This window comes from Passer domesticus, chromosome 21 (assembly GCF_036417665.1).
Source record: "Passer domesticus isolate bPasDom1 chromosome 21, bPasDom1.hap1, whole genome shotgun sequence".
Classification (NCBI taxonomy): domain Eukaryota; kingdom Metazoa; phylum Chordata; class Aves; order Passeriformes; family Passeridae; genus Passer; species Passer domesticus.
In genome coordinates, this window is record NC_087494.1 from 7,846,169 (window position 1) to 7,862,548 (window position 16,380).

At 54.9% G+C, this 16,380-nt stretch overlaps 1 protein-coding gene and 1 long non-coding RNA gene across 2 annotated transcripts; both read right to left on the reverse strand.

The window, feature by feature from the left end:
• Positions 1-2,074: 2,074 nt before the first annotated feature.
• On the reverse strand, positions 2,075-9,054 carry LOC135284533 (serine/threonine-protein kinase pim-1-like). Its single transcript, XM_064396087.1, has 7 exons — positions 8,989-9,054; positions 5,183-5,207; positions 4,460-4,551; positions 4,296-4,346; positions 3,725-4,091; positions 2,931-3,107; positions 2,075-2,696 (listed from the first exon to the last, which is right to left on the reverse strand). Exons 1-7 carry the CDS (start codon positions 9,052-9,054, stop codon positions 2,590-2,592), a joined length of 885 nt encoding a protein of 294 aa, XP_064252157.1. The 3' UTR covers positions 2,075-2,589.
• A 4,110-nt stretch (positions 9,055-13,164) lies between these two features.
• Positions 13,165-16,338, reverse strand: LOC135284739 (uncharacterized). The gene is made up of 2 exons (XR_010349928.1): positions 16,018-16,338; positions 13,165-15,797 (listed from the first exon to the last, which is right to left on the reverse strand). It is a non-coding gene; the product is annotated as an uncharacterized LOC135284739 (long non-coding RNA).
• Positions 16,339-16,380: the final 42 nt, after the last annotated feature.

Genomic DNA, 16,380 nt, shown 5'->3' on the forward strand with positions numbered 1-16,380 from the left:
GGCCAAATTCCTAGAGAAGCAGCAGCCCATCCCAATGAATATGGCGAGTTATGTGGATGGTTGTGAGCTCCACTTCCTACCTAGAAATCCTGAATCTGCTTCTGAATGCTGCTCCTTCAGCTCTTGGACGCCTTCTCCCACAGAGTAGGGAAAAAATCCCCTGGCCACCAGTTAAATGGTGAGTTATGCTAAAGTTACTGCACTGTGGGAAACCCCTATCCATCCATATCCTATTAATATATCCATACCTGGGGGTGTGCATGGTTTTGTCTTGTGTACAAAGTAAGGAGTGTGAAAGCAACATGACTGACACTTTCACTGTCCATGTTCATCCCATACCCATGGGTACAGAGACATTATGGAAACCCTGGCACAGACAGAGCCTTCTGTCCATGGATACAGAGACATCCAAGAGCCCCTGGCACACACAGACCCTTCTGTCCCTGGATGCACAGACATCCAAGAGCCCCTCGCACACACAGATCCTTCTGTCCCTGGATACAGAGACATCCAAGAGCCCCTGGCACACACAGACCCTTCTGTCCATGGATGCACAGATATCCAAGAGCCCCTGGCACACACAGACCCTTCTGTCCATGGATACAGAGACATCCAAGAGCCCCTGGCACACACAGACCCTTCTGTCTCTGGAGGATGGAGCGTGGCGGGTGGGGGTGGTTGGTGGTCATCGAGTCCCGGACAGCAGGACAGACCCGGCTCCAGCCCTGCCAGGCCCTGCCAAGGCTCAGTGCCAGCTCCTCTGGAATGGGAAAGCCCTTCAGCATTGTCCCTGCCCAGAGGGGCAGTGCTGGCCTGGCAGCACAGGTTGTTTTCCCCTCAGGCTGCAGGAGATGAGAACACAACACTTGCCAGCACTGAGTGCGAGGCACAGCTGCGGGTGCTCCCCATGAACCTCAGCTCTGGGAGCACTGTCTGCCCCAAGCTCCAGGGGCTGCAGTGGGAGCCCGGCTGGGCTCTGCCCTGGGGCCATCCTGCAGGGACAGCTGGAAACAGGGAGCATTCAGCTGCCACAAACAGCCAAGCCAGGGCTGCAGGGCAGCTGCTCCAGCCCGGACTGCACTGCTGTGTGCTGTGCTCTGGGACTGGGGCTCCCCACACAGGGGACTGGACTGGTGTGCCAGAGGAGACAGAGAAGCTTCAGCTTCAGCCTCACTGAGGTGGCTGCGTGGGCTGGGAAGAGTGGGGAGGCTCAAGGGGATTCACAGAGCTCATCCTGCTGCAAGGATGAAGAAAAGGGAGTGGGAACTCAGCAGTGAAGAGAGCTGAGGGCTGGAGAGTGGCTCTGAATGACACTAAAATCCCACTGGACCTCTGAGACATTGCTGCTCCTCAGCCAGTGACAGCATGAGTCCCTAAACCTGGGGCTCGGCCTTCCTTGTGGTCAGGGGCAACACGGAAGGCCAGCAAGTGATGGAGACTGCGATGGGCTGGGAATTCACTGGGGGAAAAAAGGGAGCAGTTGAGAAGTAAAAGGCAGGTGGGGGAGAGAACTGTTCAGAGAAGGGCTGAGCTACATCTTGAGCAAGCTGAAAAATGTCATTTGGAGTCATCCCAGATTGATTTGATTTCAAAAGGTATTGAACAATTTTAATTTTTGGGAGGTGTCATGTTTTCCCTTGGAGGTGTCCACGCTGCAAACTTGAGCTGCGTTGTCAAAATGCTCAAGCAAGTCTGTGCTGCAGGTGACACCATTTCTTCTTTGGCTGATTCCAGCCCGGTGCTGAGCTCCAGCAGAGCCCTGGCAGAGCCCAGAGCAGCCTCAGCATCCGCAGAGCCCAGCTGCAAGGAGAGAAAGCAGAAACTGCCCGTCAGCTGAGGGCTCCTGTCCCCTTGTCCCAGCTGCCCGCAATGCCCAGGCCGTGCTGGCTGTGCCCAGAGCTGTGCCCAGAGCTGCCCATCAGTGATGCCTTGGGGAGCAGGGCAGGAGGGCAGGACATGTGCCCAGCCTGCAGCCAGCCATGGCACATCCAGCCCTCAGCAGCTGCCCAGAGCCAAAAAGCAGCTGGGCAGTCGACCGAAGAACTTGTTGCATCCCTCCCAGCAAAGGGGGAACCTTTGGTGCCCAGCCAGGCCATGCCATGCCCAGATCTGGGAGCATCCCCCTGGCTGTGGAACTCACCTGCAAATTGGGTGTGGAGTGTGTCTTTAGAGAAGCTGCCAGAATCCAAGTCCATCATCTTCAGCTGGCCAGGCCAAGGAAGAGATTGTCGTCCTTGAGGTTGTCCTTGCTGTCTCCAGCAGCAGCCCCACCTGGTACAGCTTCTCCAGGAGCTCCTTCTCCTTCCCTGGGAGCAGACCAGGCTGTCAGGGCTCTGCCCAGGGCCCCAGCCATCCATGAACCAGACAAGCAAAACCAGGGGGGATGGTGGCCACCAGTGCTTGCCACACCAGATCTCCAGCTCAGCTCCAGCCCAAGAGCTGCATGTTCCCTTCTGCTGACCCCTGCTCAGAGCTACAGGCAGGACAAAACCAGTCTGGTTTGCTTTGCCACTGAGTGCCAAGAAATGTGTGGAGCTCCTACCTGCCAGGCCCCTGGATCCAACTGTGCACATGGATCTCTCTCATCTTCTAGGGCCGAGGAGCACCCTGCACCCAAGGATGGCAGAAAAGCTCTTCTAATGATGGCCTGTCCAAGGGTTGCATGGACAAACACCTCTTAATGACATCTTGGCACTCTGGGGAGACAAACCAGAAATCACCAGTCACTTGGAGAAGTTTCCCCCCTGTTCCTGTGCCCAGGCCATACTGGGTGAGCCCAGACCTGGGCCTAAACTTCCCCATGGATTCTCTGTTTAGAGGAGAGCAGGACATGTGCCACCTCCTCAGCAGCTGCCAGAGCAGGATGCCCATCAGCCCGCTGCTGTCTCCCAGCACTGGTATTCCCCCTGTGCCCAGAGATGAGGATCCACCTTGAGAGAGCCGTGGTGGGAACAAGATGCGCCCCCAGATGATCTCCTGGCCCCTCCTGAACGGGTGCTTCCCCACGACCAGCTGGTACAGCAGGAGGCCCAGGGACCAGATTGTCGCTGCCTCGCCATGGTAGCTTTGGTGCTGGGTCCACTCTGGAGGGCTGTAGGCCAGGGTTCCTGTGGAACACAGACAGAGCTCAGCAGGGGGATGCTGCTGCTCCCAGAGCCTGGCCCCAGCATCCCTGGGCATGTGGGGGCTGCTCTAGCAACACACGGGGTGACTGCTGCCCTCTCACCATCACCTGGGACTTGTGTACAAACTCAGGGCTGGAAAAGAAGCCACTGGTGCTGGAAGAGGGCAGCAGAAACCCTGGGAAGGCCCAACCATGACACAGAAAGGAAAAACCCACCCACTGGTGGAGAAAACCCACTCTCCTCTCTGCCTGCATGGGCCCCCAAAAAATGTTAATAAGCCAAGGCAAACAAGGGGAGTGGAGCAGTCCAAGCCCCTCCTCCCCTGCACACCAAACCATCCAGGGCATGGGTTCAGACCCCCCTCTCCACTACCCCCATGGGGGTTTTTGTCGGGCTGGCTGCACCAGCTCCAGCCCCAGCCCAGGGCACACTGGGTACTGAAGGCTGTCAGCAGGGCTGGGAGCTGGCCTCCCTCACACCCCAACCAAATGAACTTGGGTCCAGCATTAATCCCATCCCAGCTGCAGTAGGGGGAAGCCCCGGTGCTACACCCAGGCTGGGCCATGAGATGCCCAGGAGCATCCCCTGCGAGGTCTCACCTGCAAACTGGGTGTAGGCTGTGTCTTGGAGGAAAGCGCCACAGCCAAAGTCAATCAGTTTCAGCTGCCCGCTGGCCAGGTCAAGCACGATGTTCTGAGGCTTGATGTCACGGTGCAGGACCCCGCAGCTGGTGCAGTGCCGCACGGCCTCCAGCACCTGGCGGAACAGCCCCTGCGCCTCCTCCTCCGGCAGGAACCTCCGCTCCGCCAGGAAATCCGACAGCTCCTGGCACCGTTCTGGACGCTCCAGCACCATCAAGAAGCTGTCGGGGAGCTCAAGCCACTCCAGGAGCTGAATGACACCAGCACACCCACAGGACACCTTGGCCAGCAGCACGATCTCCAGGGGCGCGCTGGTGCCGTCGGGCTGCGGGAGGAGCACGATGCCGTCAGTGGAGCTGAGGCCATGCCAGGGCTCTGGGACCCCTCAGCCAGCCTGGGATGCTCTGCATGCCCTGCTCAGCCCACGCCCGCTCTCCCCACAGGGCTCCTGGTGGCTCCCACCATGCCAGGCCCCGGCTCCTCGCCTCCCGGCACGGCCCGGCTTCTGCCGCTGGCCCCGCTCACTCACCAGCTCGCTCCAGTGCCGGATGCGATCCCGCGGCACGCGTTTGATGGCCACCTATGAGCAAGCGAGAGCAGCAGGCTGAGCTCAACGCCCGTCCCGCCGCACCCTGACCTTCTCCTCCTTGTCCTCCTCCTCCTCCTCCGCCCGCCGCCGGCCCCGCCGCTCACCGGGGCACCGTCCGAGAGCCGCGTCGCTGACCAGACGCTGCCGAATCCGCCGCGCCCCAGCAGGGAACCCAGGCGGTAGCGCTCCTGCAGGGCCTCCTGCGCCTTCCCTGCGGGCGGGACGCGGCTGTCAGCGCTCGGCCCGGGGCCAGCAACGGCCCCCGAGCGCCCCTCACCCGCCCCGGCCCGGCCATCCCCCGGCGTTTGCGACACGGGAGGCTCGGGGCCGGCGGCTGCGCTGCCGAGCGGCGGAGCTCGGGCCGGGCAAGCCGCAGCGGAGGCGGCGGGAGAGGCAACGCCGCCTGTGTCCTCCGCGGGCCCCGGCAGGAGCCGGGGCCGGGCTCGGGGTCGGGGTCGGGACTGGACCCTGCGCCGGGGCCGGGGCCGGGCTCGGGCCAGGCGGAGCCAAAAGCCGGCGATGCCGCCCCAGCCCCAGGCATTGACGCCCGCCCAGCAGCGCCAGCGCCAGCACCGCCAGAGCCGGGCTGAGGCCAGGCGGCGGCGGGACGGCCGGGGGCGGGCACGGGGCAGCCCCGCCCGGGGCCGGGGGCGGGCCGGGGGCATGGCCCGGCCCGGCACGGGGAGAGGGAGGAGGGGAGAGGAGAGGGACGGCGGGAAAGGGAGAGCGGGAGAGGTACGGGGCAGCGGGAGAGGGAGAGGAGAAGAGAATCTAAAGTTTCTTTTGTCGCTGCCGCTGCCGCTGCTGCTGCCGCTGCTGCTGCCGCTGCTGCCGCTGCTGCCGCTGCTGCAACTGAAGCTCCGGGGCCGTTTGTCCCCGTGTCCGTTTGTCCGTTGCCCGCTCGCCCCCGCCCCGAGCCCCACGTTCCCCGAGGGCAGCCCCTGAGCCTGTCCAAACACGGGAACTTTGCCGAGTTCAGCCAAGAGCCAGAGTCTGGACTCCTGCACAGTGGCTCAGGAATCCCCTCAGTCCCTGCTGTGCATTGTCCCTGCTGAGGGTCAAACACTCTCAGAGCGCATTCCCTGAATGCAGAATTTGTACCTGACCCAAGCACTGCACTTAACTCTCCAGCATTGATTTCCAAGAAAAACAGGGGAAGCCAAAGTGTGTCTAGGTCATGGTATCTTAAAATGTCTTAAACTTGCCAGCTCATGGATCTTAGAAGTGATCTTAGAAGTGAGATCTGTTTGGAATTAATGGGATGGACAACTAGTGCAAGATGGAAAAGGGGAGCATAAAAACAAATCGAGAAAAACGTCTTGAATTGTTTCAATTTTCATTTAATTTCTTAAAAGCTCTTTCAGTTTTTCCAGAATCTTCTCCTCAGTCCTGTTTGCTTTTTCCAAGAACCTTTCCCGGAGAACAAAGTGCAGCTTGTGTCACAAGGTGTGCCACCAACTGCAGCTTTCCACACTGTGGGTGCAGCACAACACTTGCAGCAAAGCAGGAGAAATATTTGAAGAATTTGACAGCTTGTTCTTTTCTTTTCCTTGTGGGCTGGGCAGTTGTGCCATTGGAAAGGTTTTCATTGTTACTGTTCTACCCTAAGAAAAGATGACAGGCTACCAAGAACTCTTAGGGAATGCAAGCCTGACTGAATGCAGAGAAAGAAACTCTAGAGCCTGCAGCCAGAAGTGGAGAGCTGTGTGATAATCATTCCAACACCCCCAAGGACATCTTGAAAATGATCTAGAAGATGAAAATGGGCTGACAGGGAGTTTGTTTCTGTCTTCAGTCCAGATTCTTCTACATCTGAAAACAATTCCCCAGTCTCCATCTAAATCAAGAGTACAATCAGTTCATGAAAAGCACCAGAACAAACTGTAGCTCTCAGGAGATGACTGAAAGAATCTGAAAAGGGAAAATGCAGGAGAAATGTATTTCTCAGCACTGCAGTACTTGCCTACCTGAAACCCTCCTCCATTTCCTCTGCATGCCTGGATCTGTTGGTGTCAGTTCTGTATTCGCTGGTGCCTCCAGCCCTGAATCCCCTCATCTACAGCCTGAGGAACCAGGAGCTCAAGGCTGCAGTGAGGAAACTGATGACTGGACATCTTAGGAAGCATTAAAGTGATTGCCAATTTCGGCAAATCACTTGTAATAAAAGTCATCTTTTATAGCTCTTTTAGTTTGCTTCTTTGATTTCCCTGTCATTTTGCTTTTTTAATATTCTTCCTAAAGCTAGACAATTGTTTCTGCCATCTCTGACTTTGTTTCTCTCCACCTTCCCTGTGGCCACAGACTGTGCCAATGAGGGGCTGCAGTCTCAAAGGTTTTAAAGGAACTAAAGGATCTCCCAGCAAAGTTTTCTGCAGAGATCCCTCTATTCTTGCCTTCTCTGGAGCTGCAGCAGCAATGTCGGTGTGCAGAGCTGGGGCAGATGAGTGCTGGCACAGCAGCTGTGCCCAGCAGCAGCAGCAGCACTTGGTGTTGCCAGTGCTGCTGCCGTGGCCCTGCCCCGCTGCCCTGGTGGCCCTGGTGTTGCTGCAGGGCCTGAGTGCTCTCGGGGCCGGGCACAGTCCTGGGGGTGGCAGTGCCGGGGCTGCAGCAGGGACAGGCCATGGGCACTGCTGGGGCAGCGCTGACGCCTCAGGCCAGGCCCTGGGGGCTCCAGGCTCCTTGCCCAGGCTCTCTCAAGAACACGGCCAGGCCAATGCTCAGCACAGAAAAGCCCCAGGGTGAGCAGCCCCAGGCTGGCCGTGGGCAGGCTGGGGGCAAACAGCATGGCTGGGGCTCTGCAAGGGCCCTGGGGGAGACGGGAAGGAGCAGCAGAGCAGGGGCTGATCCATCCCCAGGGTGCTGCACAGCCCAGGGCAGCGTCCCAGAGCGTCCTCATGGAGCTGCCAACAACATCCCCCCTCTGCAGCCCTGGCCTCTCCCCCAGCTCACAGAGGTGCCGCATCCTTGCAGGCACAGCCACGGCAGCACTGGCTCAGGAGCCCCTGTTTGCATTGCACAGAGCAGGCAGGAGCACCCCCATGCTGCTGCTGTGGGGACATGAACCTGAGGGAGCACAAATGCCATCAGCCCCTGGGGCCAGGAAGAGCTGGGGGACAGCAGGGAAACCACTCAGCTTTGTCCTGGCCTCTGCAGTCAGCCAGAAAGTTTGTTCCCATTAGCTGGGAGATTCCTGTCCCACTGCAGACGCTGTTGCTCAGAGCCAGGGCTGCCTGCCTGACAGCCACCCCTGAACTGCCCTGAGCATTTCCTTGGCTTCACCTTTGCTTTTTTTTCCCCCCTTTTTTTTGTACAAATTTCTTCTGTTCCCTCCCCTGCAAAAAGCCCATCCCTGTTTGCCCTTTCCTCTCTGGCCCCACACCCCATTGCAGTTCCTGACTTGGCACTATGGGAACGTCCCTTGGGCAGCAGGATCATCCTCCAAGTGCTGCAGGAATTGTCTGCAGGCTCCTGCAGTGCCTGGTGCTGCTCCCTTGCCAGAGGCAGCCCAGGCCAGGGGGGCACATCTGGGCTGCTGTGTCTGCCTGTGGGGCTCCCTGTTCTGGGCAATGAGGAGGAGCTGCAGAGGCTCTGCAGGACTGACAGGATGGGCTTTAGAGCTGGGAGGAGAAGCTGAGGCACCTGGGCTGCTGGAGCTTCTGAAGAGGGGGCCCAGGGCTCATCCTGCAACTGCTGCAAGGGTGGTTTCAGAGAATCCCAGAATCAGCAAGGTTGGAAAAGTCCTTGGAGATCATCAAGTTCAACCTCTGCCCTGACACCACCTTGTCTCCCCCGGGCCTCCTCTTCTCCAGGATAAACAACCCCAGCTCCCTCAGCCTCTCTTCACAGGATTTTTGCTCCAGACCCTTCACCAGCCTTGTTGCCCTTCTCTGGACACACTCCAGCCCCTCCATGTTCTTGCTAAATTTGAGGCCCCAGAACTGGACACAGCACCCAAAGTGCTGCCCAACCAGCGCCCAGCACAGGGGAAGAATTGCTGTCCTGGTCCTGCTGGTGACACCATTCCTGGTCCATAGGAGTGCCAGGGGTTGGATGAGGGAAATGGTCGGGAGGGGGCAGGAGACACAGTCTGATTGACTCTCAGCCATGAAGGGTCTTGATTTTCATAGCTATTCAGTCTGCATTAGAAGGTGCTGGGGCTCAATATCAACTGGACATTGCTGATATCGATCTATAAACAGGAAAAAACATTAAACAGAACAAACTGTTCTCTCTGCATTGTTTTCAAGACAGTATATACACTTTGAATACACTTCAGATAACTGTCTAATTAATTAGAGAAAACTTGAAAACTTCTGTTATTCCAAATGGCTTTTCTTCTTTGGGCATGTTGAACAAATGTTTATGAGCTTTTCTCACTGAATTCCTGAACTGAAGAGCTCAAGAAAGAAGAGGCCTTGGGAGTAGGAAAATTCATCATCAACCTCCAAGTGGCTGAGGATCCATCCCCATCAGAGCAGCAATGAACAGCAATGGGCACAGCTTTGTGGCTGCCCCAGCTTTGGGATGGGCCCTGGGCCTGGAGCAGGAGCACCTCTTGAGGGCCCCAAGGCCGGGGCTTTTGTGCTGCCCTGGGCACATGGGATGGCAGCAGGGGCTGCAGAGCTCTCAGCACCTGAGCCAGAGGGGAGCAGGGCAGCCAGGGAGCCTCCTTTGGCCTTGTCCCAGCACCTTCCGCCATGGCTGGGGCAGAGTCCTGTGTGAGCTGCAGCTGCTGCTGTGCCCTTGGCAGGGGCTGAGGCCGTGGGGCCAGTGGCCAGAGCAGCCTGGCCTGAGCAGAGCTGTGGGGCCAGAGCCGGCTGGGCTGGGCTGGGGAGAGGCCCTTGGTGCTGCCCAGAGCTCAGGGCAGCTGGCAGAGCTTGCAGGGAGCTGGGCTGGGCTCAGAGAGCCTGCCCCAGAAACCATCAGTGTCCATCTCAGCCTGGCTGAGCGTGCAGGGGCAGGACTCAGGCCAGGCCTTGTGGGGCAGGGCCAGCGCCTGTGCAAGGCATTGAAAACAGGCAAGTGCCCCAGAGAGGAGGCTGCTCTGTGCCCTTGGGGGCACGGACAGAGCAGGGAGGGGGCCCAGGACATTTGTCACTGCCAGCCTCTGTCCCCAGGCCTTGGCAGCCCTGGCTGCTGAGCCCAGCTTTGCCCTGGGCTGAGTTTGGCTGTGGCCCAGCTCCATCCTCCTGCGGGGCTCAGGGCCTGTTCCCGGCCATGGCCAGCCCTGGCCGGCCTCTCTGCTGGCCCAGAGGCCGGCAGAGCCCGGGGCAGGGCTGTCTGAGCAGGCCCACAGGTGCCAGGGGCTGTGCAGGAGCTGGCAGAGGCTGCCCAGCAGGGAGGCCATGGGGCACAGAGCCCCAAGGCTGCTGTGGGCACCACGGCACAGGGGCCGTTCCCAGCCGCAATGCTCCTGGCCTGGGCTGGGCCTGCACAGGGGCTGGGCCACCATGGCTGGGCCAGCACAGGGCCACCAAAGGGCCACGCAGCTGCTGCCGGGGCTGACAGCAAGGCCAGGTACACACAAGCAATTGCTGAGCATGGCCTGCGCTGGCCAGGGCTGACTGTGCCACAGGCAGAGCTCAGCTGCCCTTGGGGGCTGCAGGAAGAGTCAGGAGCCCAAAGAGCCTCCATGGCTGTGCTGGAGACCAAGGCTGGAGCAGGGAAATGCAGGGCTGCTGCGGGATGGGAAGAGCATTGAATTCCAGCACACACCTCAGCTCTCTGATTATCCCAGCACCATGCTGGACCCCATTTCAGACTGGAGCAGAGCAGATGTTGATGGGACAGGAGCCCCACGGGGCTGTCAGGGACCTGCAGCTTGCAAGGTGCTCTGCTCTCCCTCAGGTGCTCTCAGAGAGATCCAATCCCAGCTGGGCACCTCAGGGCACAAGTGGCACTGCCTGTTCATGGGCACACAGCTGATGTCTTCCTGGAAAGGGGCACAGGTTTTAATACCTATTACTTTCATAATATACTTGCAAATCTTTTTTATCTGGGTCATTGGATTTTTGAAAAAATGGCAAAGTTTTCCTGGGAGGAAGAGGAATTTCCTGGATCTCATGGATTCTTCTCCTGATGGCAGGAGAAGAAATTCTGATCTTCCCCTCTATATGAGCCACCAATATTCACTCTAATATTTCATGACCCCGTCCTTCAGGTGTTTGCAGCTCTCCTGTTCCAATGGCCCTGTCTAAGGACATCTCTTCATTAGGGCAGCTGGATCTATGGCCTTCCCCTTGCTCCCAGATTATTTCTTGCAGCTGTTCTCAGGTCATTCCAATGTGCATCCCAGGCTTCATGCTTCAAGCTTCAGGGACTTGCCCAATTTTTCTGAAGTTTAAATACCTCTCTAGTCAGCACCTTAGTTGTAGTTTTATCTTTTCTATCACCTCTTCTTAAGTCTCTGTCTAAAATCCTTCCTGTATGGCAATCCCTTGTGGATGGTGGACATGTCAGATGTTGCTGGGATGTCTCAATGAGCTGAGGGAAGGGGTTTGATATTTCTTAAATTTTATCATGTTCACATTTTTTATATTGGCCATCAAGAGAAACCCTTCTGTGCCTCTGAGTCTCACTAGTTCCTGGTCTCTCAAAGGGCACAAACCTGATGAGTTGTGGTTCCCACTCCAGTGGCTGCACTTGGATCTCCCTCCATAGCCAGAGCAGAGCTCCCTTGTCCCAGAAAGTCCCTGGCAAAGGAGGGATGAAGGAAACAGGACAGGCTGTGGGGATCAGGGCCAGGGCAGAGCCAGGGAGAAGAATGACTTCTGCATTTGATGGAGCTGTGCCTTCTCTTGGCTTTGTTGGCTGACAAGAAATGAACATCCCTCGGTGTCTCAGGCAGCTCCTTCTCCAAGGAAAGCAGGTGGGAGTTGGAGCCAAGGAGCTGAAAGCTGCAGGTGCAGCCTGGGCTGGAGGGAGCTCAGATTTGCACAAGGCTGCTCTGAGTGCCAGGGCTTGGATGGGGGAAATGGTGGGGTGGGGTAGGGACAGAGTCTGATTGATTGTCAGCCATGAAGGGTGTTGGCTATATCTATTCATATCTATTCAAACTGCATGAGGAGGTACTTGGATTTAGTGCCAATTGGAGATTGTACATATCAATTTATCATCAGGAAAAAAAAAAATTAGGACCTAAAAAATGTTTTCTCACTCTCTTTGTAAATATTCATTCAATTATACATTCACTTTGAATACACTTATGAAATGTGTTGAATTAACCACACAAGATTTGAAAGCTAAAATCAAATTATTCCCAAAGGCTTGGCTTGTTAAGGTGTTTTCAATGTTAATGAGCCCTGGGACACTGAATTCCTGCACTGAAGAGCTGAAGGCTGAACAAGCCTCTGGAGCAGTGAAATCCAGCAGCAGGCTCCAAGTTGCTGAGGATGTCAGCAGCCCCGACTGAGGCCATCCCTGCCCAGAGACCGTGGGGGAATGGGCAGACAAGGAGAGCGTCCCTGGGGCTGGGCCAGCAGAACTCAGAGGCACCAGCGGCTCCAGCTGGGAAATGAAGTGTGGAATGTGGCTGGGAAAGCCCTGCCTGGGCTGTGCCAAGCAGGACAGACAAGCCCTGACTCCCATCCCCCAAACAACTGTCTCAAGGAGACATTTAAAAGGAATTACAATTGTTTGTGTCCTCTGAGTTGGAGGCACTGGAGAAATACCAGTACAAGAGATTTTGAGGAGCTCAAAGCAGCTTTTATTGGCAACTCTAGAAAATCAGAGAAACTATGGCAAAAGGTTTAATATGACATTCAATCAACAAAAAAACATTTCTGAAGCATTAACTTGGCCATTCCACTTGACAAACTCTAAGCCTGATAAACTTTAAGTTCATCAAAATTCGCCAGAGGAGAGAAATAGAAGTAGACATAGAAAGAGAGAAAAATAACATTTAAGAAGCACACACAGAGATACCAACTCCTGGATTCCAGCAGCGTTCAGACAGAAATTCCAAGAGGCTGCAGGGTCAAGATGTGTGCTTGCCTTGTGGTCAGCCTTCAATACCCCTTGGTCTTGCTGGGCCCTTCCCCCAGGTGGGACTTGGGCTCATTTGGTCACTCAGGAGCTGGGCGGGGGCTCCAGAGGTGGCTGTGGAGCATTGCCTGTGCTGTGCCAGGGACTGGCAGCCACTGCTGGGCTGGGATAGAGGCTCTGGGGGGATTGGGGTTCCAGGGCAGGACAGCGCTGGGGTTTCAGGGCAGGACAAGGTGGACCTGCTTCTTCCTCCCCCACACACAAGATGTTTCCAGCCAACAATCTCCTCCAGCCTGTCACAACAGGGAATGTTTGAGGTGAAACTTCAATTTTGGCAATGATCACCTGGCCAAGAGGGACAGTTCTTTTCCACAGGATTGAAAACCACCTTTTCCATAGGATTTGTTACTCATTTATGGTTTGATTGCCTGGGTTTGGTTTGGTTTTGTTGTTGGATTGTTTCCTCGGTGTGCCTGCAGTGTCCAGTCATGAGCAGTGTGACTCTTGCTGAGGAATTTTTGTGGTGCTGTCACTTAATATTAAATATGTTTTTTGCTGATATCTTTCCTGGGAGTTTTCCAGTGCTCTCGTTTGTAACAGGGTGAAGGAGCCCTGGCCCAGGCTCTGGCCCTGGGGGACACAGGGACGCTGCCGGGGGGGTCCCTGTCCCCCTGTCCCACCCCCCAGGGCCTCGGCCCCCCGTCCCCGTGTCAGGCTCTGGGGTCGATCTCATGGAACACCCTCTGGGGGAGGACGCGGCGCTGGGGGTGGGGAGACAGGGGTCTATTGAGAGTCTCTTGTATCATGTGGTGGAAACCAAGAAAAATAATGGTCAGGAGAAGCCTGGTTTATTGAGAACATTCCTGCATAGCAGACAAGATATAGCCTTGTGCAAATGACTCCATGCAGCATTCACATATTTAATTCCTTCTTTTCCTCTTCCAGGGGAAGCAGAGTTGCTTTATTTACTCCAAGCAATATTTTCTCCCTCCTCCCTGGCAAAGAACAAGCTCCCATCCTGACAAGTGCTCACAGGTTTACTTAAGGCTCATCACACCCATGCTCAAGAGAGTGGAGCAGCTTAATTTATCACTTGTTCCAATGATTAACTTGCCCAGCTGCCAGGTTCAAGAGCCCCAGAGTGCCTCAGGTTGTACGGGATCACAGAAGGAAAAGCTCCATGGAATTAAGCTGCTGCCACACTGGCCCCCTTTGCCTGTCAAACCCATTCAGCTGCTCTTGCTCTGCCCTGTCAAAATCCTCCATAAAATACAAGTGAAAATCCCTCCTCACCTGTGAGAAAAAACAGTTGGGTTCTGCTCAGGGCATTTCAAATTAGGTGGGGTAGTTGTGACCTCCCCTTACAAAGGCAGCATTTCAGGAAAACCAAAAGTTTCTTTTCAGGGACTCACCAGACTCAGGACACCTTCCGCTAATAAGGTTGCTCCAAGCCCCATCCAACCTGGCCCTGAACACTTCCAAGGGTGACACAGCCACAGCTTCTCTGGAACCTGTTTTGCTCCTCCCAGCTCTAAAATCGCACTCAACTTAGCAGCCTCAGAGGTAGATTTCTATTCAATAGCTGCATTTTTCTAGGAAAGAAAGATGGCAAACCTTGTTTGCATCTGACTTGGCAAAATCAACACAAGCTCTGAAGAAAGGGCTGCGGCCCACTTTTCTTCCTTTTCCCCATTTGGTGGAAGATTTTCATTCTGTTGTTGTTTGGAGCAGTATTTTAATCGATCTGGCTGAGGATGCTGAAAATAGTACAGCAAGTTACTTGTGTGAGGGGTGGAAAACTGAGCTCTTGCACATCCAGTGTTTCTGTTGTTGGAAGTCTTCAATCCCAGCTCTCGCTGGGATGAAATAGGTGCTACTCATCCAATTTCTAAAGTATCACGCATCGAGCTGACACTATTTGAAGACTTAAAAATAAGCGCAAATTTAAACAAACCTCTGATCCCTTCCATTTCCTCTGTTCCACAGTTGATGACAGAAGACAGGAGAGAAAGATTGTTTTGGGAGCAATGATGTCAGGACTCTAAAAAGAATATCAAACCTGCTCTGCCACACTCTCAGCTGTTACAGCCCCAAAAAGCACCAGTTGTCTTTGCTCACAGAGTCACAACTGTGATGGGATTTCTACCACACCACAGGACAGCCAAGTTTTGGTTTTTTGGTTTGTTTTTTTTTTTTTTTTTTCCCTGGGAATAACTACAGCACTTCTGGGTAGCAAGGCAGACATGTGCCTCTTCTAATGGCCCTTGAAAGTGGATGTGTGAAATGAGGTAGACAAAGCCAAAGGCCAGCTGAACCTGGGATCTCTGAATGGGTCTTGACATTCTTCCCAGGAAGATGAGTGGCAATCACTGTTCTGCCAGGGAAACAGCATCTGCTGGCAATGTGGTCTAGAAAATATGCTTTCTGCTCCTCTCAGAGCCAAAATTCCTACCCATTTCTCCAAAGTCCTTCTTAGATAAGGACCATGTTCAGCTGAGTGACAGTGAAGCAAAATGGCAAGCCAGGAATACATTGCCCTGCACACAACATCCTCCATTCCCATGGATGGTTTCTCACTGGCACACAGGAGGAAGGAAGGAACCCAAATGCATCGTTGTACATCAAGTCAGACGTGTCGGGGGATGAACAGATCTCACAGGGATATGGAAACCTCTCCTGAAAAGCAGTTCAGAGAAATCCTGAGCTGTTTTGTGCTGCTAGGCATGAAGATGCTCAGGATCTTCCACAGGTGCTCAGCAGGCAGCAGGATTGTGCCTGGATGTCACTCTGGAAATGCCAGTGGCTCAGCTGAGAGCTCTGGCAGTGACTGACACTGCACTGAGAGGGGCCACAGTCCTGCAAGGGTCTTTCATCAGGAGCAAAGAGCAGCCTGGAGGGTGGGCAATGCTGGATCTGTACCACTGCGTGCTCATTCTTCACCTGAATGTGGAGCTGCCCCCAAAGTTGCCATGGATCACTTTTTCTTTTTCTCCTGTTGGGTATATTTTGGAGCAGCTGTTCTATGTGGCTTTTGATGATGATCCTGTGGGAAGCAGCCATTTGCCTGCTGTGCTATCCTCACAACTAGTACTAACTCTTCATTTCCTTTGGTTTTATTTGGGGTTTTTTTATCTATTTGTTTGATTGGTTTGCTGCATGGGTTTGTTTGTTTGTTTGTTTGTTTGTTTGGGTTTAATGACTGATTTGGCTTGAGTTTTTTGTTTACTTTTTCAGAAATGACTGGTGAAGTTGGCGAAGCCAAACTCAAGAAAATGTAAACCAGGATCAGCTTTTCAGAAATTCCTTTTGGCTGGGTTTAGCTGCATCCCCTAGGCTCAGGATCACTAGTATATTTTCAGGTTTTGCTCTGCATCATCAGCCTGCCCAGACTCCGCGTGTTGTTTCACAAATGGAGAAGACAATGGACATTGTGCCAGGCTTCCTTTCAAACAGAAAAACCTGGGGCAGCATGACAGAAAAGAAGAAAAATAAATCACCAGTTAGAACAGAACCAGTGTCCCACCATCTTCCCATCCACTGTTATTAATTTTGTACATTTAGAGACAAAGCTGGGTCTAAAGCTTGCATCTCTCAGTTCCTGATGCTATTTGCTACCCTTCAGCCTTGACTGGCCCTGATGTGACTGACTGCTGGGCAAGTGGGGCTGGGGATGCTCAACCTGGAGACAAGAGACACTGGGAGGCCTCCCTGTGGCTGTGCAAGACTGGAAGGCTCCCACAGGAAAGAAGGGGACAGAGTGTTCAGCAGGGCCTGTGCTGACAGGACAAGGGGGATGGCTTTCAACTGCAGGAGGTTGATTGAAGCTGCATCTAAGGAAGCTGCTCTTTTCCACTGGGGGTGGTGGGGCACTGGCCCAGGCTGTGCACAGAGGCTGTGCATGCCCCCTCCTTGGGAACAGGGCTCTGAGCAGCACGCTCTGGGGGAAGATTGCTCAGCTGGGAACAAGATGTTGTTCTTCAGGCTCCCTTCCAAGCCCAACTATTCAGGGACTCCATCATTCCATGGTCTCCACTGTCCACTT

What these genes read in the sequence shown, in the direction of transcription:
- LOC135284533 (XM_064396087.1), bottom strand. Translation starts at nt 9,054, where the DNA reads ATGGCGGAAGGTGCTGGGACAAGGCCAAAGGAGGCTCCCTGGCTGCCC. An exon ending in GCAGCGGCAGCAGCGGCAGC is followed by an intron (nt 4,552 to 5,182) that starts AGCGGCAGCAGC and finishes AGGCGCAGGAGG; the next exon opens with CCCTGCAGGAGCGCTACCGC. An exon ending in AGCCTACACCCAGTTTGCAG is followed by an intron (nt 3,108 to 3,724) that starts GTGAGACCTCGC and finishes TGTGTTCCACAG; the next exon opens with GAACCCTGGCCTACAGCCCT.